Genomic DNA, 25,211 nt, shown 5'->3' with positions numbered 1-25,211 from the left:
ATCTGAAATTAAATGTTCCTTTAATCGCTTTTAGTCAAGTTCAGTTAATTTAAAATCAGTTTTAATAAAATTTTAATAGTATTTGCTGGGGAAAAACAACAAAGTACTTCAAACAAACATATACTGTAAAGGCATTTCATAATTGGTTAAAAACACTGCATGAATAAGCTATAGAAGTCAATATTGTATGCTTTTAAATCACAGATAATTTTAATTATAATTGTGTACTTAAACAAACAATCCAGTAAAAAACGAACAATGATACAGTGTTCATATTTCATAAATGCATGTTTATAATGGATCATCACACTGCTATTGACTCTTTTACAAACTGCCCTTTAGAGCCTGTATTCAGAAATGACATAATATGCACATAACTCCAATTATAAATCTGTATTAAAACCCATCTCGATTATTAATCTCCAAATACAGTAAGGAAGACATACCCGCTATATACAGTATTTGTAAATAACATAGAATCTTAACATGTATTCAGTGCATCAGGATAAAGGAGAGCAGAGGAAAACAGAGGAACAGGAAGCTTTGAGTGATGCTTTTAGCTCCATTACACAAGTTTCCCTGACAGCATGAGATGCCCTTAACATTAGGAACCAAACTTGCGGCATCACAGATAGATTTAGACACACAGCCTTTCACACCCAGTGTCTGGCCTCCTAAAGTCCCTGTGGAAAAGAAACATTGGAGTTTACTGTGATGTATGCATTAAAAGTAGGGCCGCACAGTATATTGTTTCAACATCAATATCGCAGTGTGATCATTCTGATCATTCATGACTGAACTCGTAAACTGACAAAATGAAAATACTTAAGTTTCCTCATGAGATCAGGCTAAAATAGCACAGACAACGACGAAAATGTGTCGTGGAACCCCAAAAAGTTTATCGATTATTTATTGGATTTTATGGACATGCAAATAATAAACATTAATTCATCAATCATTGACTAAACATTTTCATGAAAATTCTCACAACACATGCAAATACAAAAATGCATGGCAAATAGCACTGACAACAACAAAAATGTGTCGGGGAAATTTATAGATTGTTTATCAGATTATATGCAGATGCACTCCCACTGCAAAATCATCCCAATCGATCAAACATTATGAATTCTTTCCAGATAGAGATATTAAGTCACCTGGAGAAATTGTATTCATATTGCAATACTTAATCGCAAAAAAAAAAAAAAAAAAAAAAAAAAAAATGTTTATATATATATATATATATATATATATATATATATATATATATATATATATATCGCAATGTTAGATTTTTCCAATATCGTGCAGCCCTAATTAAAAGTATTGTTTCAGCATAGATATCGTGATGTGATCATTCGCAATAGTCACATTGCAGAATCTGCAATGTTAAAAATTGCAAAGTGTGTAAAATTAATAATGACAAATTTTATTGAATAATTAAACGATGAAGACTAAGTATTATTTTGCATTTGAAACTCAAATTTGATATGTATATATATATATATATATATATATATATATATATATATACTTAAAGTCAGAATTAGTCCCCCTGTTTAAGAAGATTTTTTAAACATATTTCTAAACATAATAGTTTTAAAAACTCATTTATAATAACTAATTTATTTTATATTTGCCATGATGACAGTAAATAATATTTGAATAGATATTTTTCAAGACACTTCTATACAACTTAAAGTGACATTTAAAGGCTTAACTAGGTTAATTAGGTTAACTAGGCAGGTTAAGGTAATTTGGCAAGTTATTGTATAACGATGGTTTGATAGTCTGTAGACTATCGAAAAAAAAATATAGCTTAAAGGGCTAATAATTTTGTACCTAAAATGGTGTTTAAAAAATTAAAAACTGCTTTTATTTTAGCCGAAATAAAACAAATAAGACTTTCTCCAGAAGAAAAAATATTATCAGACATACTGTGAAAATTTCCTTGCTCTGTTAAACATCATTTGGGAAATAAAATTCCAAGGGGGACAATAATTCTGACTTCAACTGTATATCGCAGAATAACCAAATATCGCATTGTTATTTTTTTCTGATATCATGCAGCCATAATTAAATGTAAACTTAGGAGTGATGTTAAATAAAGACTTTAATAATCTTACATGTTGCTTTCATGCAGCGGTCTTCACTCCCTGTGCAGGCCATTTTAGCTGTGCAGTCCACACCAACACACGTGTAACACAGGTTTCCATTCGGCATGTTATTGCTGGGATCTGCAGGTGGAAAAATATACATGCTTTCTTTAACAGCAACTCTCTCTCCTATATTTTTTGCATACTAAATGTTAGTAGTGTAGCAAATCACAAATCTCACGGTTCAGATCACATTATGTTTTTTTGAGTCACGGATCAGAGGAAATAAATGTCTTGGTTTTAACAAACATAACATAGAACCTGTAATTTTAATAAAAATCAAGAAATAACCAGCTCAATAAAAAAAAAAAAGTTAAATGCAGTGAAAAATGATCTGTTGCTGGTAATGTATAAATTATAATCTTGTACAGCACATCATATTTATCTATTATTATTTTTAGTCTCATTTTCAATTTATCATTTAATAATTCTCTCATAAAACTTCGTTTCATTACTAGATGTAATATCTATATATTCAGTTTACCGAATTTATAAGTTGTGATTAACCCAATAATGTCAATTTCATTTTCATGTTCTGGGTTTCGTAATGATGTATATTTGCGACTTCAAAATCATTACAAACTCTACTACTTTTAACATGCTGGGTTCCACACAATCGATTTGTGTTGGGACAGCTTGAAGCTTGAATTAAGTAAACTTTTTAGTTTTTAAAAATTTAAGTGAATTGAAAATAAAACAAATTATTTGTCCACCAAAAAAAAAAAATCAATAATTGTGTTGTTTCTGCATATTTTAAGTAAGTAGTTTGAATAGACAGCAAACATACTTTTTTTTGAGTGGATCGGATGCTGTTCCAGCTGCAACCCAGTGCTGGGACAAACCCATACACTCTCTCATTCAAGCAAACACGCTCATTCCCGACATCATAACTGATTTTTATGTTTGAGAAATAATACTAATATTAAACTCTTATTTCAGCATACAGTATCGAGATAAAACCTTGAGTACAGTATAGACATTGATTGAATTGTGACTTGTGTATCATTACACTCCTAACCAGGCCCGGATTGGCTAATCAGGAGGACCAGGAGAATTCCCGGTGGGCCGGTCCGTTTTTTGGCCGCGAGGGCCGGTGTCCCTAGCTCCAGAATCTGTTGCTCTCAGCAGTCACACTTTTTAAATGTATTTATTTACTTGACCACAGCCTTTTTATTCATTATTTTATCGCAACTCTTCTCTTTTCTCTTTTCGCAACTCTTCTCTTTTAATGATGATAAAACTTAGTTGTGTCTCCTTATTGTACACAGCTGTTGTGGTCCAGCGGTTAGCACATTAGGTTAAGACTCTGCGGACCTGGGTTCAATCCTCGATAGAATAATTTATTGTTTTCATTTTTATTGTTAAGACATATAATACTGTTAGGGTTGTTGAACATTTGAAGTTCTAAAGCAGCTGTTTTCTCAAAAAAAGACGTGATAGTGTAATTAACAACTGAATTGGAAATGACCTTATTTTAATATAGTCAGTCGTGAACTGAGGTGGGCCGGTCTGAGGCTTGAAACTCCAGGGCTGAAAAGGAGTCCCACTCCGGCCCTGCTCCTAACTAAAAGTAATGTAAACTATTGACTGTAAAATACTATACCTGGTGCATCATCTTTATTACACAGGTCTGTGCTACAGCAGTAAGAAGTCAGTTTTACATTGCCGAGGTTAATGGAGCCACTCGGACAGCCGTTTGCTGGAGCACAACTTTTAACTGTTGCCAGAGAAGTACTGGAACCTAATGCACCTAAAATACACAGGAGAAAAAACAGTTTAGCTGCACATCATCTTGGTGGAATACATATATATAGAGATCTGGCAAAGTTTTCAAAATGCTGCAACTTACTCACCTGCAATGCAGAAAACAAACAGACACAATTTTGTGATATAAACTGTTATCATATTGCAGAATAAAATAAAATGTGATCTGCAGTATCTTGGATTTTATTTTATATGTACAGTTAAAATCATAATTATTAGCACTACTAAATTATTAGCACCCCTGTATATTTTCCCCTAATTTCAATTTAACAGAGAGTTTTTTTCAACACATTTCTAATCATAATAGTTTAAATTTCTAATAACTGATTTGCTACTGATGACAGTAAATAATATTTGGCTAGATATTTTTCAAAATGCTAGTATACAGCCTAAAGTGACCTTTAAAGGCTTAACTAGGTTAATTAGGCAAGTTAGTGTAATTAGGCAAGTCATTTTAAAACGATGGTTTGTTCTGTAGACAATTGAAAAACAATATTGCTTAAGGGGGCTAATAATATTAACCTTAAAATGGGTTTAAAAAAATTAAAAACTGCTTTAATTCTAGCCGAAATAAAATAAATAAGACTTTCTCCAAAAGAAAAAATATTATCAGACATACTGTGAACATTTTCTTGTTCTGTTAGACGTCATTTGGAAAAAATATTCGTAAATAGCGTTGGTTTTAAAAACGGAATGCAGCCAAACATACTTCTGGCTACATAATTTGCGGTCTCCAGAAACATATATAGGGCTACGTTTTCAAAATGAGCCTATGTTGCAACTTCATGTTATTTAATTGTAAAAGAAAATCATGTAGTTTGAACATAAAAAAACAAATCGCAGATTAAAACAAAGCGAATTGGGATTTGTTTTCATTTTAAAAAGTTGAAATCACACATCGAATCAAAAAATGGAATCTATATTGAACATATTATTTTCAATTCAATTCAATTGAAGTTCATTTGTATAGCGCTTTTCACAGTAATTATTGTTCCCCTTCGGTTGGGGAACTTCAGTGCCATGAATGGGAGGATTCGGATCAGAAGCCGCTTATCTGGAGAGTATTGAACGGGCCAATGAATGAAATTAATTGGCAGCGTAAGCTTGCGCAGGTGTGCGACATCTGCAATCATCTCAGCATATAAGCACACCTGAAGCCAGCAGACGCCATCCTTTTCGCTTCAGATCCTTTCTGAGTGAGTCGATGAGGGTTCCTCTTGCTGATCAGCACTTCAGAGCGAACGAGTGTGTCTCCCGGTCCAGAGTGGGTCTTCGCGGTGGCAGACGGTCGAGCTGGGTTACTCCCTTGCCTGCGGTTCTTTGGGTCCGGTCCTCCAGAGCGGTGCGTATAGTTGCAACTTTCCTAAAAGAGCAACACAGTCGTGCAGCACGTCCTTTTCAGGATGGCGCTCCGACTGTGCGTTTCTGGATGCGGGGGTTTCCTGTCTCCGGATGATGGACACGATCACTGCATTGCATGTTTGGGGGTCCAGCATGTTAATGCGGTGCTCGCGGGCGGTTCATGTCGTCATTGCGATGCCATGACCGTTGCACAGCTAAGATCGTGGCTAACTTTCGCAAGAGAGCGAGCCACCCCAGTTGCCTCCTGTTCTAAAAAAGCAGCGGGCGCTCGGGCAGATCTGAGGGTTTCAGCGGGAGCTAATCCGCCGCCCACGGGCTCGCGGACCTCTCGCTCCTCACGGCGCTCCATCCAAGCTTCGGGTGGTGAGAGTGATCCGTCTAACCAGATGGTAGCTCTCACACTCGCTGACACCGGAGATCAGATGTCCTCCGCGGCATCGGAGGGTGGGCTTTCACTGTCCGACGAAGATCCGGACCCGCTCGCCCCCTCCGGGCAGGTGAGCGCTGTCAAATCGGATCCTGAAGCGGACATGTTAGCCGTGCTTTCCCGGGCTGCTTCGGCCGTGGGGTTGGAGATGGTTTATCCCCCAGCTCCGCGGCCGGACCGACTAGATGGGTGCTACGTAGAGGACCAGAAGGCGAAGCCTTCGAAGCCTCTCGTCCCCTTCTTCCCGGAAGTGCACAGTAGGCTCACGCAGTCCTGGAGGGCACCTTTCTCTGCCCGTGCTGCGAGTGCCTCCGCCCTCACCGCCCTTGACGGCGGAGCTGCCAGGGGGTATGAGGCGATCCCGTCAGTGGAGCGCGCTATCGCGGTCAATCTTTGTCCGCGCGGCGCCTCTACGTGGCGGGGTTTGCCCCGCCTCCCGTCCAAAGCCTGTAGGTTGTCTGCCTCCCTCGGAGCCAGAGCTTATAATGCTGCGGGCCAGGCTGCTTCTGCTTTGCACGCGATGGCCACCTACCAGCGCTACCAAGCGCAGGCGCTGGCCGAGCTGCACGAGGGCGGGTCCAACCCAAGCTTATTACATGAGCTGCGCACCGCGACCGACTATGCTCTTCGGACTACTAAGTCCGCCGCGTGTGCGCTGGGGAGGACGATGTCCACACTTCTGGTTCAGGAACGCCACCTCTGGCTAAACCTGGCCGATATGCGCGACGTTGACAAAGTTCGCTTTCTTGACTCGCCCATATCCCAGGCTGGCCTGTTCGGCGACACCGTCGGTGAATTCACCCAGGAATTCAAGGCGGTGAAAGAGCAGTCGGATGCGATGGGCAATGTCATCTATCGGCGTGGCCGTAAGCCCGCTCCGCCCGCCGAGCCATCCACCTCCGCTGTTCCTCGCCGAGGGCGCCCGCCAACGAGTGCTGCCCCGCCCCCGCCTGCGCCTCCGGCCAAGCGGGCGTGGCGTTCACCTCGAAAGCAGGCAGCCCCTCCTGCCCAGGGCGCCGTTAAGTCCGGTAAACGGACCGCGAAGCGTCCCTGAGACAGGCCATCCGGAGAAGAGGAAACTTGCTCTTTCCCCGCTGGAGGGCGGGGCCCCGATAACAACGGTACTTTTCAGTGCCACCAAAACATCAGTAAAAGAGCACTTTTTCCCTTCTCCGGATGTGACTGCACGAGTTCTGCCAGTCCGGGACGCGCTGCCTTCCGGCTCACAGACTCTACGTGCTTCGCCAGTGGCTCACGAGCGCTGGGGGGACGGTCTCCCTTCCCTCAGCCCTCCAGCCCCCTCTCCGGAGTCAGGGTGCGGAGCCAGAGCGAATCGCTCTCCTCCAGCTTTTCCGCGGGACCCTCGTGCTTCCCGGATCAGCACACCCACTCCGCGCTGCCCCACCGCTGGTACGTCAGCGATTGTAGCGGTGACTCCATTAGCGAGGGCTCTGCCTGCCTGGTTAGCGCGGGCCAGCCCCTCGCGGTGGCTCATACGCACAATCAGACTCGGTTACGCGATTCAGTTCGCGAAACGGCCCCCCAAGTTTACGGGCGTGTATTTCTCCAGGGTCAACCCCCTGTCCGCCCCTGTCTTGCGAGAGGAGATTGCTGCCCTCCTGGCGAAGGGTGCAATCGAGCCGGTTCCTCCAGCCGAGATGGAGAGTGGGTTTTACAGCCCATACTTCATCGTACCCAAAAAGAGCGGTGGGTCACGGCCAATCCTAGATCTGCGCGTTTTGAACCGCTGTCTGCACAAGCTGCCGTTCAGAATGCTCACGCAGAGGCGCATCCTCCGGTGCGTTCGTCCTCGGGATTGGTATGCAGCCATAGACCTGAAGGACGCGTATTTCCATGTCTCCATTCTTCCACGCCACCGCCAATTTCTGCGGTTTGCGTTCGAGGGTCGAGCGTGGCAGTACAAGGTCCTCCCCTTCGGGCTCTCTCTGTCTCCGCGGGTCTTCACCAAACTCGCGGAGGGTGCCCTAGCGCCCCTTCGGCTCGCGGGCATTCGCATACTCAATTATCTCGACGACTGGCTGATTTTAGCCCACTCGCGGGAGCAATTGATTATGCACAGGGACGAGGTGCTTCGGCATCTCCGCCTACTGGGGCTTCAGGTCAACCGAGAAAAGAGCAAACTCGCCCCCGTGCAGAGGATTTCTTTTCTCGGGATGGAGCTGGACTCGATCACCATGGTAGCGCACCTCTCCGAGGAACGCGCTCGCCTGTTGCTGAACTGTCTGAGGGAGCTCGACAGCAAACTAGTGGTCCCACTGAAGTTCTTTCAGAGGCTCCTGGGGCATATGGCATCCGCAGCCGCCGTCACGCCGCTCGGGTTGCTCCATATGAGACCACTTCAGCACTGGCTTCACGATCGGGTCCCCAGACGCGCATGGCACGCTGGCACACACCGGGTCTCGGTTACTGCGCTGTGTCGCCGCGCCCTCAGCCCTTGGAACGACCCCTCGTTCCTACAGGCCGGTGTGCCTCTAGGACAGGCGTCCAGCCATGTTGTTGTTTCAACAGACGCTTCCAACACGGGTTGGGGGGCCGTGTGTCGCGGGCATGCGGCTGCGGGCCTCTGGAAGGGTGCCCAGCTGCATTGGCATATCAATCGCCTAGAGCTGTTGGCAGTGTTCCCCGCTCTACACCGCTTTTTACCGGTGCTGGAGCGGCAACACGTGCTGGTCAGGACGGACAGTACGGCGGCGGCGGCGTATATCAACCGCATGGGGGGTATGCGCTCTCGCCGCATGTCTCAGCTCGCCCGCCGTCTGCTCCTCTGGAGTCACCCGCGGCTGAAATCGCTGCGCGCCATTCACGTCCCAGGCACGCTCAATCGTGCAGCCGATGCGCTCTCACGACAGCTGTTACGCCCTGGAGAATGGAGACTCCACCCCGAGTCTGTTCAGCTGATATGGGCGCGATTTGGGGAGGCCCAGATCGATCTGTTTGCTTCCCCCGAGAACGCTCACTGCCAGTTGTTTTTTTCCCTGACCGAGGGCTCTCTCGGCACGGATGCACTGGCCCACAGCTGGCCTCGGGGCATGCGCAAGTATGCGTTTCCCCCAGTGAGCCTGCTCGCGCAGTTTCTGTGCAAGGTCAGGGAGGACGAGGAACAGGTTCTGCTAGTTGCGCCCCTTTGGCCCAACCGGACCTGGATATCAGAGCTCTCACTCCTCGCGACGGCCCTCCCCTGGCGGATCCCTTTGAGAGAGGACCTACTCTCTCAGGGACAGGGCACCATCTGGCACCCTCGCCCCGATCTTTGGAACCTCCACGTGTGGTCCCTAGACGCGAGGAAGACTTAGGTAACCTACCGACTGCGGTGGTTAATACCATCACTCAGGCTAGAGCCCCCTCCACGAGGCGCGCCTACGCCCTGAAGTGGAGTCTATTCACTGAATGGTGCGTCTCTCGCAGAGAAGACCCCCGAAATTGCCAGATTAGTGTTGTGCTCTCTTTCCTTCAAGAGAAGTTGGACAGCAGGCTGTCGCCCTCCACTCTCAAGGTTTACGTGGCCGCCATCTCCGCTTATCATAGCGCGGTAGCTGGCGGCACCGTGGGAAAGCATAACCTGGTCATCCAGTTCCTTAGGGGTGCTAGGCGAATTAATCCATCTCGCCCCCCTCTCATGCCCTCTTGGGATCTCGCCCTCGTTCTCACGAGTCTGCGATCCGATCCCTTTGAGCCACTCGAATCAGTATCTCTAAGATTTCTGTCCCTGAAGACAGCTCTGCTGGTTGCGTTGGCCTCCATCAAGAGGGTCGGGGACCTGGAGGCATTTTCGGTCAGTGACTCGTGCCTGGAATTCGGGCCGGATTACTCTCACGTTATCCTGAGACCCCGCCCCGGTTATGTGCCCAAGGTTCCTACCACCCCCTTTAGAGATCAGGTAGTGAACCTGCAAGCGCTGCCCCCGGAGGAGGCAGACCCAGCCCTTTCTTTACTTTGTCCAGTTCGCGCTCTGCGCATTTATGTGGACCGTACTCAGAATTTTAGATCATCTGAGCAGCTCTTTGTCTGTTATGGCGGTCGGCAGCAGGGAAGTGCCGTATCGAAACAAAGATTATCCCACTGGATTGTGGATGCCATTTCACTCGCTTATTCGAGTCGAGGTCAGCCGTGTCCCCCGGGAGTACGTGCACACTCCACTCGGAGCGTTGCATCCTCTTGGGCGCGTGCACGCGGCGCCTCTCTAACAGACATCTGTAGAGCTGCGGGCTGGGCGACACCCAACACATTTGCAAGGTTTTACAATCTGCGAGTGGAGACGGTTTCCTCAAGGGTATTAGGTAACCCTTTGGTGATTGAGGAGACAACTCGGTAGGGTGTTGAAACACGCTTGCTGCGCCATTCTCCCTAACACGGAGGTACGTGCGCCTTTTTTATCTGTCAGTAAAGTTCCCCGTCAGGTGAGCCCTGCAGATTCCTCCGTGGCCCCCAGCACTGACTCAGCGGAGGAGTCACTTGCTGGCCCACTACGTTGTAGGTCTGCCCGCTGGTCAGCCCGCGTTTTGGGTATAGGTGCCTGCTATGCGTGATCCCCACTAGGCGATCCCATATGCTTATTCCGCCACGGTTAAGTCCCCCCCCTGGGCGGACCCGTGTCTTCCCTCTCCGCTAACCACTCTTTGCTATGCGTACTCCCCCTTTTTAGGGCTAGTCCATAGGTAAATTCTGCCATCTATCCCCCCCTTGGGTAACGGATGGCCTCCGCAGCGTCCTCCCTATCGGGATTGCACGCTTCCCAACGTACTGTCGTATTTCCTAGAATTATCTAGATGCTCACGACTTCCCAAAAAATATATCTAAATCCGTAAAACTTCTGTTGAAGTAGGATAAATTAGGGCCAGGGACACGTTGGAGGACCGCGCCCCCCATGATGTGGGTGCGTCACGCTTGCTTGACTATCTCCTCATCGGGGGTGTTGGTAAGGTGCAGTCATTATGGCGCTTTCCATATTCTCCCATTCATGGCACTGAAGTTCCCCAACCGAAGGGGAACGTTCGAGGTTACAGAAGTAACCCTTCGTTCCCCGAGGAGGGGAACGGAAGTGCCATATTCCGTCGCCATAATGACTGTCCCTTAGCTGTTTGAAAGTCTCTTCAGCTTAAAAGGATGGCGTCTGCTGGCTTCAGGTGTGCTTATATGCTGAGATGATTGCAGATGTCGCACACCTGCGCAAGCTTACGCTGCCAATTAATTTCATTCATTGGCCCGTTCAATACTCTCCAGATAAGCGGCTTCTGATCCGAATCCTCCCATTCATGGCACTTCCGTTCCCCTCCTCGGGGAACGAAGGGTTACTTCTGTAACCTCGAACGTTTCAAAGCAGCTTTACAGGAGCACATTATTGCAATATAATCAAGATCAGAAAAGTTAAAATTATTAGTTACAATAACTTTATTAATCACTTATACCTTTTAACAGTTAAAGTTATTATATAAAGGCATGATTAACCTGCAGTTATATAGTAAATAGGTATATTTAATAATAAAGTTGAACATAATTTACATGAATACTTTTACAGCACCATTCAATTATATCAGCATCTCCATCAGTCATTTATAGCAGCAAATCTCAATGCATTACACTGAACTTACTTGCGTATGCAGTTGCAGCAAAGCAGCTGGAAAAACCACTGGGGCATGGTATCTGATCACAGGAGCTCTGCTGACCCGGGCACTGATTACAGAATAAAGAGTGTCCTTTAGTAATAAAAAAGGAGAAAGATATTAGTGAGAGAGTGACATTAGTGATCTGTATTTGAATTTCAATTCAAGCAGTTCATCCTTTACCTGCAGTAAAAAGAGCAAATAAAAGAAAAGCTGAGATTTGCAGATGCATCTTTGGTCAGGAGGAGAATGAGTTGATGTGTCTGTTTCACTGCCCATTTTATAGTTTATCAAAAGAGGCGAGACTTAAGAGTATGCAAAAAAGGGTGTGACTGAAAAAGGGTGTGACTGAAAAAGAAAGTTTTAAGTAAAGAGTTCAATACGCACCAGATTTGAAATAATTGATTATTATTTACTGTATTTAAAGTTAATTTTTAATGAATACATTTAACATTTATAAAATTTAGCTGTGGGTCTGGTATGAATATTCTTCCTTTATACCATTATACAATTTTTAGTCAAATACTTAAACACTAACAATGGTTTATAAATCTATTAATAACAATGAAAATTACTGACTGACTAATGTAATAAAATGATAATAATAATATTGTAATCATTCATAATAACTATTCAGAATATGCTTTTGCTAATTATCATAATTTTCATTAAGATATGTAAAATTTGGCCTAAACCACTCCATTTTCATTAACAAAAATAGATATATTAACGATTTTGTTTCAATATATTTTTAAATACAGTCATGTTTATTTTACTGATTCAATGTCATTTGGAGCCAGTAGCTTTTTTGCCTAAAATTTCTCTTTTGTGCTCCGCAGATGAAAGAAAGACTTGGAACTTTGGAACAAGATCATGACGAGTAAAAGTGGACAGAATTTCCATATCTGGATGAACCTTGGAAAGTTTTATTTTTATGAGTGAACCATCTCTTAGGTAAGCCTCTAAGGACATTGTTTTCTTGCTCAAACTGTAATAAAACCACAGTCTATGTAAGAATGATTATTTCCTTTTGTAATAAAAAGCCTCTAAGTACCATTTTCCTGCTCAGACTGTGCCAAAAAAACAAAAAACAAACATTGTACTTAAAGACGATTATATCCTTTTGAAATTATAAGCCTCTAAGTACACCATTTCCTGGTTTATACTTTGAAAAAAAACAAAAAAACAAAACAAAAACATTATACCTATGATTATTTCCTTTTAGACTTAAAAGCCTTTAAGTACACTGTTTTCTTGTTTAAACTGTGACAAAAATCAAACAAACATTGTACATAAAATGATTACTTTCTTTTTAAGTTAAATACCTTTAGTTACACCATTTTCTTGCATAGACTGAGAAAAAAAAAACAGTGTACATAAAAATTATTATTTCTTTTTGAATCGTAAGCCTTTAAGTAATCTTTTCTTTGCCCAAACTGCTAAAAACAGCAGTGTAAATAAAAAAGATTATTTATTTTTGATATGATAATAAGAAGCACAGTAAATGTTGTCGATGACTAGGGCTAGACAGAATCTGCAGACATTTTTTGCTTTTTCTGCATAGAATTTTGTACAAAATCTGCATATTTGTGCGGAATGATTTTGGGAGTATTGTAATTAAAACTGTAATATACAAAATAAAAAAGAATACCTTTTAATCTTTTGTTTATTGTTTACATTCAATTACATCCTCTTATTTGGTAAACAAAGCGAGTCTCTTATACAATATATTCACTAAACGGCAGAAAATATTACTTTACAAACTGTATTGTAACTAAATCAAATGAACATTTTCATATTAATCTATAATATTACTGAAGTTAATTTAAAAACTGAATAAAATAAATTTACACAAGTAATGTAATGTGTGTATTTATATAGCGCATTTTATTGTGAATGGCCATACACCCACAGCGCTTCTCAGTCATGAGGGGGGTCTCACCACACCACCACCAGTGAGCAGCATTCACATGTATGATGCGATGGCAGCCACAAAACAACAGCGCCAGTGCACTCATCATACACCAGCTAACGGTGGAGTATAGAGACAGTGATCGAGCCAATTCGTTGGATAGGGATGATTGGGAGTCAACGATTAGTAAGGGCCAATGCAGGGAATTTGGCCAGGACTCTGGGGTTACAGTGTGACTGTTACAGCCCTACTCTTTAAGAGAAGTGCCATGAGATTTTTAATGACCACAGAGAGTCAGGACCGCGGTTTAACGTCTCATCTGAAAGATGGTGCCTACTGACAGTATAGTGTCCCCTTCACTTTTGCTAAGGCATTAGGATTCAGACAGACTGCAGGTTGAGCGCCCCCTGCTGGCCTCACTAACACCACTTCCAACAGCAACCTAACTTTCCCATCGGGTCACCCATCCAGGTATTGACCAGGCTCAGCCCTGCTTAGCTTCAGTTAGTTGCCAGTCTTGCGCTGCAGGGTGATATAGCTGTGGCAAGTAAATAAATAGACTGAATGATGCGATATACATCTGTGGAAATCTTATTTTTGCATGTGCAGATTCCGTGTGGGCCTACTGATGACTTTTACTGCCACAAGTTGCCGCACTCTTAATTCAATTCAGCTTTATTTGTATAGCGCTTTTACAATGTGGATTGTGTCAAAGCAGCTTCACATAAATGGTCATAGTAACTGGAAAAGTGTAGTTCAGTTTTTAGTGTTTAAGTTCAGTTCAGTTTAGCTCAGTTCAGTGTGATTTAAAATCATTACTGAGAGTTCAAACACTGAAGAGCAAATTCATCGATGCGTAGCTCTATTAATCCTGAACCATGCAAGCCAGTGGCCACAGCGAAGAGGGAAAAAAAACTTCACCTGATGGGAGTGAAGAAAAAAAACCTTGAGAGAACCAGACTCAGTTGGGCACGACCATTTTAATTTCTCCGCTGGCCAAAAGTCTTGTGCAGAGCTTCAGTCACCGCGGTGGAGGCTGGAAGCTGGCCTCAGCAAAGACTCGTCTGTCCCTGTGTAACCGGTTCTGCGTTGTGTTTTCTTTGTTTTATTAAGGAATAACCAGTCGGAGATCTGCAGTTGTGACGGCTCTTTACTCACTCTCCCATGCATAGTCAGTGCAGAAAGGGAAGAGATAAAAAGAGAGATAGAACAAAACTCCAAACAATATTAACAAAGTGACAAAACATACCTGAGAATAAATCAAAAAGCACAGCTTTTACAGTGTGTCTTCGCCCTTACAGCTTTTCTGTTAAAAGTAAAGTGCAATGCATTTTAGCATTCACATGCTTCAGTTAGGCTAAAGTTAATCAAAACCTCAATTTAAGTGATAACACAAAAATAATGAAATATATGTGAAAAATAAAGGTATAAATATTATTTAAACATGAAAACTAGCTTTAAAAGTTATTTATAAAGTAAAGATGATTAAAGATTAATTGGAGCTTAGCAGACACCCACCTCTCCCATGCATAGTCAGTGCAGAAAGGGAAGAGGCGGGCGCAAAACAGGAAATTAAACAGCGTGAGCTCCCTTAGAAATTTAAAGGAAAAGACACACACTAACAAACACCTCAGGTACACTTACTAACACATTAGATAAAATACATATTTTGTGTAATTCTATACTTAAAGCGAATAATAATTTTCATACCTGTTGTGGAAATATAAATTTTTATCATCTAATTTCAAATTAACAATAATCTACATATAACTAAAAAGTTATATTCTCTGGTTTTTAATTATTTTATTTCCTTGACATGCCAGCTAGGAGGGTCATTTAACTTTTGCCTTGCTGACTACAGACTAAGCCAAAGTGATGCAATTATCAGTTTCACAGCATGGGGTGTCTATTGTTTACTCTTTTCAATCAAATGGTCAGGAGGTTTTGTCTCCAGAACATGATAAGATCAGGCCGGAAAAAGCAGTTTACCATGCTGACTCCAACCCTTAATTTGCATGCTTTGTTTAGCCAAATCCCCTCCTCCTAAGAACACAATATAGCCATGAAATCTTTGTCTTAATTCAGACTAATTCAGACTTGTGAGAGACTTGTGAAAGAACTTGCAGACTGCGGACCTCTAGTAGGCTCTTGCAGACACATAGACATCTTAAAGACGCTGTATGACTGCAGATAAACCAACACGTCTCAATAAAGGAATTCTGCTTGTTCCGAGTCTCCTGGAATGGGTTCTCTCTTCTTTTTCACTCATTCTGTTTTTTACAACACTGTTACACCTGGAGCGTCGCTGGAATCAGACTCATGTTCTCCACTCCCCATGACCACCAGCGCAGCAGCAGCTCAGGATACGGCCTGGTCCCGGATATGGAAACCTTGGGATTATCTCGTCGCTGGTCTTGGATCCAATCAGTGACTCCACATAATCTGAGGACCTCGGGATGAGTATCCCTAGGTGGAAATAGAGGATAGAGAGAATAATTAGCGTAGCTGTTGTTCATAGTGTACTGTATATAAACAAGATGCAGAAGCCTGTCTGGAAACCCGCTAAGTGATGCATTGAGTGTATGCTTTACTAAACAGAAAGATCTTTAATCTAGTTTTGAACTGGGAGAGTGTGTCTGAGCCTCGGACATTATCAGGAAGGCTATTCCAGAGTGTAGGAGCCATAAAGGAGAAGGCTCGACCTCCTTTACTCGACTTTGCTATTCTAGGTACTACCAGAAGTCCTGAGTTTTGAGATCTTAAAGAGCGAGTTGGATTGTAGCGAGACAGAAGGTTGGTTAGATAAACAGGAGCTAGATTATTTAGAGCTTTATAGGTGCGAAGTAATATTTTAAATTCAATACGAAACCTAACAGGCAGCCAGTGTAAGGAGGATAAAATTGGAGTGATATGATCGTATTTTCTAGACCTGGTAAGAACTCTGGCAGCTGCATTTTGTACTAATTAATCATTGTACATTTGCTATGTTTATAAACTACATGGTTTTATATAAATGTCTTTAAGTAGTAAAAGATAAACATTAGTTTTCAGCTATCTCGATCGACTAGTTAGACCAGCAGCTACTAACAAGGAAATTCATTTAGGCCAGACGTCTTATTTCCTTTTGAGGGGTTTCTTGGGAACTGCAGCTACATTAGAATCTGGTTAAAGTAAAGTTGATGGTATGTAATCAGGAAAGGACTATCACATTCCCCCTTCACTCAAAACTCAGATGGTTTGTTTTGCAAGTGCAATGGGTGTGAAAAGCTGTCAGAAATGCTACTAAACAGAAAGTGCAGACGCTGAGTGATAACTTAGGCAGACAGTAGAGTACAAATGTTTGTTTAAAGAAGAAATGGGAAAATACAATGGCAAAACATCAAACACTTCCTCAAACTAGAACTGCAAATGACTTGGCAACTAAATTGGAGCAAAGTAGAACGCAAATAGTCATGCATTAGTCGACTACTCAAACATTTATTAATATTCATCATAATAATGAGTCTTACATAGTCTAATAAGCAAACAAGTGTACATAAACTCAACTCAACTCACTTTATTTCTATAGCACTTTCAACAAACCAACGGGTACTAAAGTGCTATACATAAAACACATGCAAATATACACAAAACCAAAATACATAAACTCACATCACATGATTAAAAGGTAAAGCCAGCTAAAGCTTTTAAGCGTGATTGTGGAACTATCAAATAGAAACAATCCTTAGAGCAAAGAGACCTCACAGGTTGGTGTATAATATTTAGCTCAGAAATATAATCAGGGGCCAGGCCATGGAGGGATTTAAAATAGGGGTGTCAAAAATAATTGTTTCTTCAGTGCACCGCGATGCAGACGCGGACAATTCGGTATCGATTCAGTAATAACCATAACCGGTTATTATGTCGTGACGTCATTTATCTCCTATGCGCTCTGTCGCGCGGGAGGTGAGCGCCGTTATTTACAACACTCAGCCAACTCAGGGCCGGCCCGTGGCATAGGCACCATAGGCAAATGCTTAGGGCGCTGTATGTCCAGTGGGGCGCCAGAAATGAGCGCGCTTCAGTTGGTTTTGTTTTCGATTTTCCTGACACACTTTCAGTTATAGACGGCAATAACTCAAAAAAACGCTTGCCCTAAAATGCGTCATAATTAACAGACTAAGCCAAACGGGCCCTTTGTCTAGGTCCCAGCATCACAATCTTTCTTTTTCAAAATAGTTCACCTTAGCCACTTCAGCAGGCGAGTTTTTGAGATCTACCTGAGCTCAGTCTCTCCTCTCGCTCTGCGAACAGGAGGGAGCTCTGGCTCGAGGATGCCTTGAGCTCAAGGCTTTCTCCCGGGACAGCATGCCAAACAAGCTTATGATAAATCATCAACTAGGAACGAGTGAACTCTTGAAGTGACTTTTTGAGCAGAGTTTAGTGCCATTTAGTTACCAAATAGTTGGCAACACTGAGAGACACTGACTCGATCATTGTCTCTGGGATCGTGGATGCACCTGCATGTTTCAGATGAATTACATAATTGGAGAATTTTTGTTTTCCATATGAATTGGTTTATTTGAAAGCAGACATTTTGTTCTCAATATGTTTATCTGTTAGGCAAAATATATATCCTGAATTATTACCCCCCCCTGTATTTTTTCCCCTAATTTCTTTTAAGCAGAAACATTTTTTTTCAACACATTTCAAACATTTTAGTTTTAATAACTGATAACTGATGAGTGACATTTCAAGAGTTCACACTTAGCTAATGATTGATTAAAAAGCGTGTTTGGGATGCTGTCCTGGGAGAGAGCCCTGAGCTCATAAGATCCTCGAGCCCTGGGCTCCCTCCAATTTGCAGGGCGAGAGGGGAGTTTGAGCTCAGGTAGATTTTGAGAACTCCCCTGCTATTTATGGCTAATGACAAATTAGGGATTGCTTTAGAGATATATACTGCTGATTAAGAGCTCGTCTATGGTGATTAGTTAACCTAATAGGTCAGTTCACTAACCTGTAGGTCAGTTCACCAATGTCGCAAGTTTTTAGACTGTGGGAGGACCTGGAGAACCTGGGGGAAACCCACACGAGCATGGGTAGAACGCCTAAACTTTGCACAGAAACGTCAACTGGCCTGTTAGAGACTTGGACCAGTGACATTTTTGCTGTGAGGCAACAGTGCTAACCACTGGGGTGCTGTGCTACCCTATCGAGGAAAAGAAAGGAGGAATAGGGGTGGAAGGGGGGATTTTTCAAGCCGGAGATGACTAAGGTAAGGAACTTTGGGTATTTATAATGAGTTAAGAATCATCTGATTGGTGAATCATGGATTAGCTAATGCGGGACTAGCAGCGGTCAATGATAAGCATGTGATCCTCTCAAAATTAGTTTATAAACAAACTTTACTTAAAAGCTTAACTATGTTAATTATGTTAATTAAGAATTCTGAGCACAAAATGTAACAAGACAAAAATAAATAATTAATAATAATTCAGTAATTTCAGAATTCTTAGAAAAAAGACATCAAAATCTCATCTCAATTTCGATAAACAAATCAGACATGCCAATTCCAATATGCCATGCCAATATGTCAATTCAGAATTCTGAGAACAATTATGTAAACTATAACAAAAGTGTATTTTAATGAAATTGCCTTGACAATTAAAGCCACTTGTATGCTTTTAGTTCATTGTGGTGCACTTATTGTGCTGCTGCACTTATTGTGCATACTTGATGTCCGGAATCTGGTGATATTATTATTCATGAGATTTTTTTTCAACTTTTTAAACATAGAGCACTTTTGTTTTAATAATTACCTTATCGAGGTCATATGAAATATAAAATAAAAAAACCCACACGGATATTTAGTAAAAACATTTCTGTTCCAAAGAACGAGGACGAACCCTTTTCAGTAATTTAAGTTGGCTGATGTCTGAGTCTGGTATGAAAGAATGCCACTGCAGATGCAATCTTGCTGCACTTGGCATATTGAGAAGTTAATGTATTTACAGTGTTAGCCTAATTTTGTACTTAGTGTATTTTTACCGAATCATCAGCATGAGAAAAATATCATAATGAAAGGTTGAGTATATGATGTGCAAATGAAGGCAAATGTGAAAAAATGTTTTTGCAAATATAATTTGTATTGGCAAGTTGATTTTTATTTATTTACTTATTTTTATTCATCGCAAAATACAGTTGAAGACAGAATTATTACCCCCCTTGGAATTTTCTGATAATATTTTTCTTCTGTACAAAGTCTTATCTGTTTTATTTAGGCTAGAATAAAAGCATTTTTTTTTCATTTAAGGGTCAAAATGATTAGCCGCTTTAGCCTATTTTTTTCCGATAGTCTACCGAACAAACCATTGTTATTCAATAACTTGCCTAATTACTCTAACCTGCCTAGTTAACCTAATTAGTTAAGCCTTTAAATGTCACTTTAAGCTGTATAGAAGTGTCTTGAAAAATATCTAGTCAAATATTATTTACTGTCATCATGACAAAGATAAAATAAATCAGTTATTAGAGATGAGTTATTAAAACTATTATGTTTTCGAACCGTGAACCGTTTCGAACTAATGTGTTGAAGAAATCTCTCTGTTAAACAGAAATTGGGGAAAAAATAAACAGGGGGGGTTAAAAATTCTGACATGAATTGTATTATTGATTTATAATATTGATTGGAATCTGTTTGATTGTTATTTGGAGCTCTAGGTTATATAAAATGTAGTCTGAGTCATTTGTTGATCAAATTAAATCAGTAGGTTTATTTTAAATAATGAGAAAAAATGTTACATGAGGAAAATTGTTACTTCGGTAAAAAAATATCATGGGTTTTAGCCTTCACTTTGAAAGTATTGAAAGTACTTGATCACTTATAAAATTAAATATTAATATTATTATGATATTATGATAATTACATTAATTTTATTATTATTATTATTATTATTATTATTATTATTATAAAACTATTTTGGAGAAGGGATGCTGAAATATGTAATACTTGATCACTTATGAAATAAAATATTAATGCTTTTATTCATTTTTGATATTGCATAAGACTTCAGTACAGCTCAACAAGATTTAATAAATACAGATCTGGGGAGTAAAGAAAAGTATGCCATAAAATACTAAAATATGAGTGATTGTGTTTCATTATACTTACAAAAAGGGATTTATTTTGAATGTTAATGTCATTTTTAATGCATTAATGGAAAGTGTAATTGGCAGTTCATGTCGATGGCAATTGGTGACTCTAAAATGTAATAAAATAATTAAGGTGTCCTAACAAATGAATAAACTATTTCATACTGTATTCCTTCATTAACCAGATTCATAAAAAATATTTAAATGTATTGCAACATATTTAGATTACAATACGAAACTTGAGTAATTACTAAAACAAGCAACAAATTGTGCTTTAGATATTTTTTTTTTACAGGAACATTTACTCATATCGTTATTTCTGAGTGACATTTAATGCCCTGTGTAAATACAGCTTTATCTATCTATCTATCTATCTATCTATCTATCTATCTATCTATCTATCTATCTATCTATCTATCTATCTATCTGTCTGTCTGTCTGTCTGTCTGTCTGTCTGTCTGTCTGTCTGTCTGTCTGTCTGTCTGTCTGTCTGTCCGTCTGTCCGTCTGTCCGTCTGTCTGTCCATCCTGTCTGTCTGTCTGCCTGCCTGCCTGCCTACCTTTCTGTCTGCCTGTCTGTCTGTCTGTCCGTCCGTCCGTCCGTCCATCCATCCATCCTGTCTGTCTGTCTCTGTCTGTCTGTCTGTCTGTCTGTCTGTCTGTCTGTCTGTCTGTTTGTCTGCCTGCCTGCCTGTCTGTCTGTCTGTCTGTCTGTCTGTCTGTCCGTCCGTCGGTCCGTCCGTCCATCCTGTCTGTCTGTTTGCCTGCCTGCCTGCCTACCTTTCTGTCTGTCTGTCTGTCCGTCCGTCCGTCCGTCCGTCCATCCATCCTGTCTGTCTGTCTCTGTCTGTCTGTCTGTCTGTCTGTCTGTCTGTCTGTCTCTCTCTCTCTCTATGTTTGTCTGTCTGTCTGTCTGTCTGTCTGCCTGCCTGTCTGTCTGTCTGTCTGCCTGTCTGTCTCTCTATGTTTGTCTGTCTGCCTGCCTGCCTGTCTGTCTGTCTGTCTGTCTGTCTGTCTGTCCGCCCGTCCGTCCGTGCGTCCGCCCATTCTGTCTGTCTGTCTGTCTGTCTGTCTGTCTCTGTCTGTCTGTCTGCCTGCCTGCCTGCCTGTCTGCCTGTCTGCCTGTCTGCCTGTCTGTCTGTCTCTCTTTCTCTCTATGTTTGTCTGTCTGCCTGCCTGTCTGTTTGTCTATCTGGATGTCTGACAAAAAAAGAAAAGTAATACAGGAATAACCAGTTCATTTCTGAATGGAAAGTATGCCAAGAAAGGGTTTGTCTTTCCAATAATGAAACCACTCACAGTTCCTAAAAAGTATTTAGGTAACACTTCAGTAGAGATTAAGTATCACTGTCATTAGGTCGGTAGCTGTTTATTATTGCTTATAAAGTAGATATTTTGTGTGTTCTTGAATTTTATAAAGCACAGTATACGGTATTATCAGATGCTTGAGCTGAGATAAATATTTCTTACAGTTTTCCTCAGTCGCTTTGGTGCATTTCTCACAACACTCTTTACATTTGCACAACAGTTCATGCATTTCTCAAAACAATTAGTCATTTGCGCACATCATAGTAGCAGTTTCTCATTCCTTCCAACAAATTGTAAATGCTTTTAGACATGCGTCAATTGTTTTCATACAACTCTCTGCTGTTTATAACATTATCATCTGCTTATGTCAGGTCAGTCAAAATTAAAGTAAAAACTAAACTTGTGAATGCTGAATAGTCATTCCATATTAAACTAATAGTCTTCAATTCATTACTGGAGTCATTATACAACATGTTACATCAGACCATCACAGCAAAAACATCACATACAGTAAGTGCTCCAAAGAGAATGCAAGCTATACTGTTGTGTATAAAACATGTCAGACTGTAGAAACTGAATCCAATATTCAGAGCATCAAGATGAAGGCGATCAGAGGAAAACAGAGAAACAGGAAGCTCTGAGTGACACTTTTAGCTCCGTTACACAGATTCCCTGAACAACAGGAGAAGTTCTTAAATGCACCCATTTTTTTGCCATCACAGATAGATTTCGAGGCACATCCTTTTACAATCACTGACTCGCCTGCAAAAGTCCCTGGAAAAAAAAAAAGCTTAATTAAACTGGATTTTGGACTGTGATTTGCATCAAACACAAGCATTACAACAATGATCCTATTTTTTTTTCTTCAGATTCTCACCTGTTGCTGTAATGCAGTGATCTTCTCTCCCTGAGCAGCTCAGAGCATTGAAGCAGTTGTTCTCATCACAGTAGTAACATCTCTTTCCATTAGGAGTGCCAGTGCTAGGAACTACAGCAAGAAAACAAAAGGTATTCCTTTATTTACTTTAGCTGCTGCATTTAGTCAGTGGCTAGTGCTTTTCAGCCAAATATAAACTTCCAGTGAAAGTTTAATGTGACTATTTTCAATTTCATAAGGTTTCTTTTATAGCATCGATCATGTAATGTAATTAAAATACAATCAGTTATATAGATTTAAGCATTCGTGTAGTTTTTCAAGAATAAAACAAGATGATAGGCTGTGTAAACGCAAACACCATGAGTAGCAGCAGGCTAGCACAAAAACTCCATTAAAAATACTGGGGTAAGATAAATTTCCATATTTTAAAGACATAGTGGGGGAAAAGGAATTTAATGCAGTGCTTCTTGTCCCCTGGGTCTTAAAAAATCTTGAAATTTCATGCATTTCAAAAACAAAATTTTAAATTCTTAAATTCACTGAATATTGTCTTATAGCTTTTAAGTATAAGTCTTAAGCTACCCAATTGATCCAACACACAATAAAACGTTTAGCAAAACTCTATTTATAACATTATACCAGTCTATTTACTTTATTAAAGTTTTTAAAGAGCTTTTTAAAGTGATGCAGAAAAAATAATTAGTACAGTATGTACACAACTACCGTCTTCTTGTTTTGACATGTTATTTAAAATATGTGGCTAAGAAATAATTTATCGGGCAAATATTTTTTTTTTTTTATTATTACTGCTGGGCCATTAAAAAATTATTTTACCCCCTATGAAAGTCTAAAATTGTATTCTTCATGGAGTTGAAAAAAGTCTTAGATTTGACTTGAAGCATGCAGAAACCCTGTAATAATAGACAATATTATTTAAATGCACATTGTAGAATATATAAATGCATTAGATTAGTATACTATACTGAAGCTTGTAATCAAACTTATGCGAAAATGAATAAAATATTTTGGGCTTTATTTTAATGTTAAAAACGCAGGGCACAAAGGCATTAAGGGTGAATCCACTTTTGCTATTTTTAGGATAGGAAAATAAGCTCTGCGCTGCGACGTATGCTCTAACAGGGTAGTGCTTATTCACTTAATGAGTTCTGGGTGTGTTTTGAGTGTAAACCAATCAGAGTCTCATCTCCCATTTCTTTTAAAAGTTAGTTGCGTCACGCCATGCGCATTTGATATTTACATACCTGACTTTGTAAAAATTGAAAGCTTCACTAGCAAGTTAAACAGAGCATCTGCAGCGTGAGGATAAAGAATGAGCCCCCTTCAATTGGCCTTTACTTTCACTTTCTCTCTTTCGTGCATAAGGGAACGATGTTGTATGCACAGACATCCATCAACCTACATAATTAATTTTGTTTGTTAAGCACAAAGATTTGTTTCAAAATTATTTCTAAAGTCAGATTTAATTTCCAGCAAATGAATATGATAATGAACTATAATAATGAAGTGTGGGTCAAAAAAGTGAGTTATATCCAAACACATGCTACTGTATGCCCCATATGGTCCAAAACCTGACAGGTGGACAAATCTAAGCTTGTTTTTAATAAAACAAATATAAATATGCATATAATAATTAATACTGCTAATAATAATAATATTATACAAAACAAGTTGTCATGAATAAACTTAAGAAATACCTGGAGCATCTTTTTTGTTGCACTGGTCACTGTTACAGCATGTAGAAGACATCTGTGAAATGCCAAAGTTCATGGTCCCACTTGCACAATCAGCAGAACAAGCTTTAGCCTTTACTGTAAAACTTGTGGTGCCTAAAAACAAGATTGATCCGTTTATGATCAACAAAACTGCAGGAACATTTTGCATTTTTTAAAATACTAATTGTTTTGATAGCATTTAGCATTAATTGTCTGGTAGAAATGAAAAAAATGCTGGAAATCTCTTTAAAATATTGTGTGACTGCAATATTATATATTCCTCCTGGAAAACACACAGTAGTACTATGAGAAGTTACATTTCCACTGCAGCAGCAGTAAATAACACCAGCATCTCCATCAGTCAAATTCAACAGTACACATTCAATACATCATATTAGACTTACCAAGTTGTCTTACCACTGTTACACTCTCACACTTGGACAATCCACTGGGACATGTTCTTTCTGTTTGAAATCTACATAAACCCATGAGATCGTCACACTGGTAACAGCTGAGAGAGTGTCCTTTAGTGATGAAGCAGAGAGAGAGAGACATCAGTGATCTGTGTTTATGTTGAGTATTCAGTAATATTACAAACACTGTCTAACTTTGTTACCTGAAGTAAAGGTGACAAAAAGAAGAAAAACTGAGACTTGCAAATCCATCTTGCATGAGCCGCTGAATGAAATAACATGTGCGCCTCACCACACATTCTGTAGCTTGTCAGAAGGGGAGGGTCTTTTTAATAACGCTTCAAAGGAGGTGGATTATGAGATAATGAAAGTTTGACAAAACCTTAATGCGTTTCTGGATTCAGAAACCTAAGTGATCTATTTGGCAGTTTCTTAAAAAGGTTTAATAAATCATTAGATATCATAGGTGATATCTTCCTAAATATTTTTTAAAACTGATAGTTCTGTT

At 40.6% G+C, this 25,211-nt stretch overlaps 1 protein-coding gene across 2 annotated transcripts; it reads right to left on the bottom strand.

The window, feature by feature from the left end:
* On the bottom strand, positions 1 to 24,989 carry ly6m6 (lymphocyte antigen 6 family member M6). 2 transcript variants are annotated; one of them, XM_087299103.1, is made up of 10 exons: positions 24,907 to 24,989; positions 24,695 to 24,814; positions 24,273 to 24,404; positions 22,558 to 22,668; positions 22,273 to 22,454; positions 11,514 to 11,568; positions 11,319 to 11,423; positions 3,760 to 3,906; positions 2,127 to 2,237; positions 1 to 683 (listed from the first exon to the last, which is right to left on the bottom strand). In XM_087299103.1, exons 1-10 carry the CDS (start codon positions 24,953 to 24,955, stop codon positions 493 to 495), a joined length of 1,203 nt encoding a protein of 400 aa, XP_087155229.1. In that variant the 5' UTR covers positions 24,956 to 24,989; the 3' UTR covers positions 1 to 492.
* Positions 24,990 to 25,211: the final 222 nt, after the last annotated feature.

Source organism: Danio rerio, chromosome 21, assembly GCF_052040795.2.
Source record: "Danio rerio strain M-AB ecotype USA chromosome 21, GRCz13ab, whole genome shotgun sequence".
Taxonomy (NCBI): Eukaryota; Metazoa; Chordata; class Actinopteri; order Cypriniformes; family Danionidae; genus Danio; species Danio rerio.
Note: the sequence above shows the minus strand (reverse complement) of the source record. Positions and strands in the feature narration are given on the sequence as shown.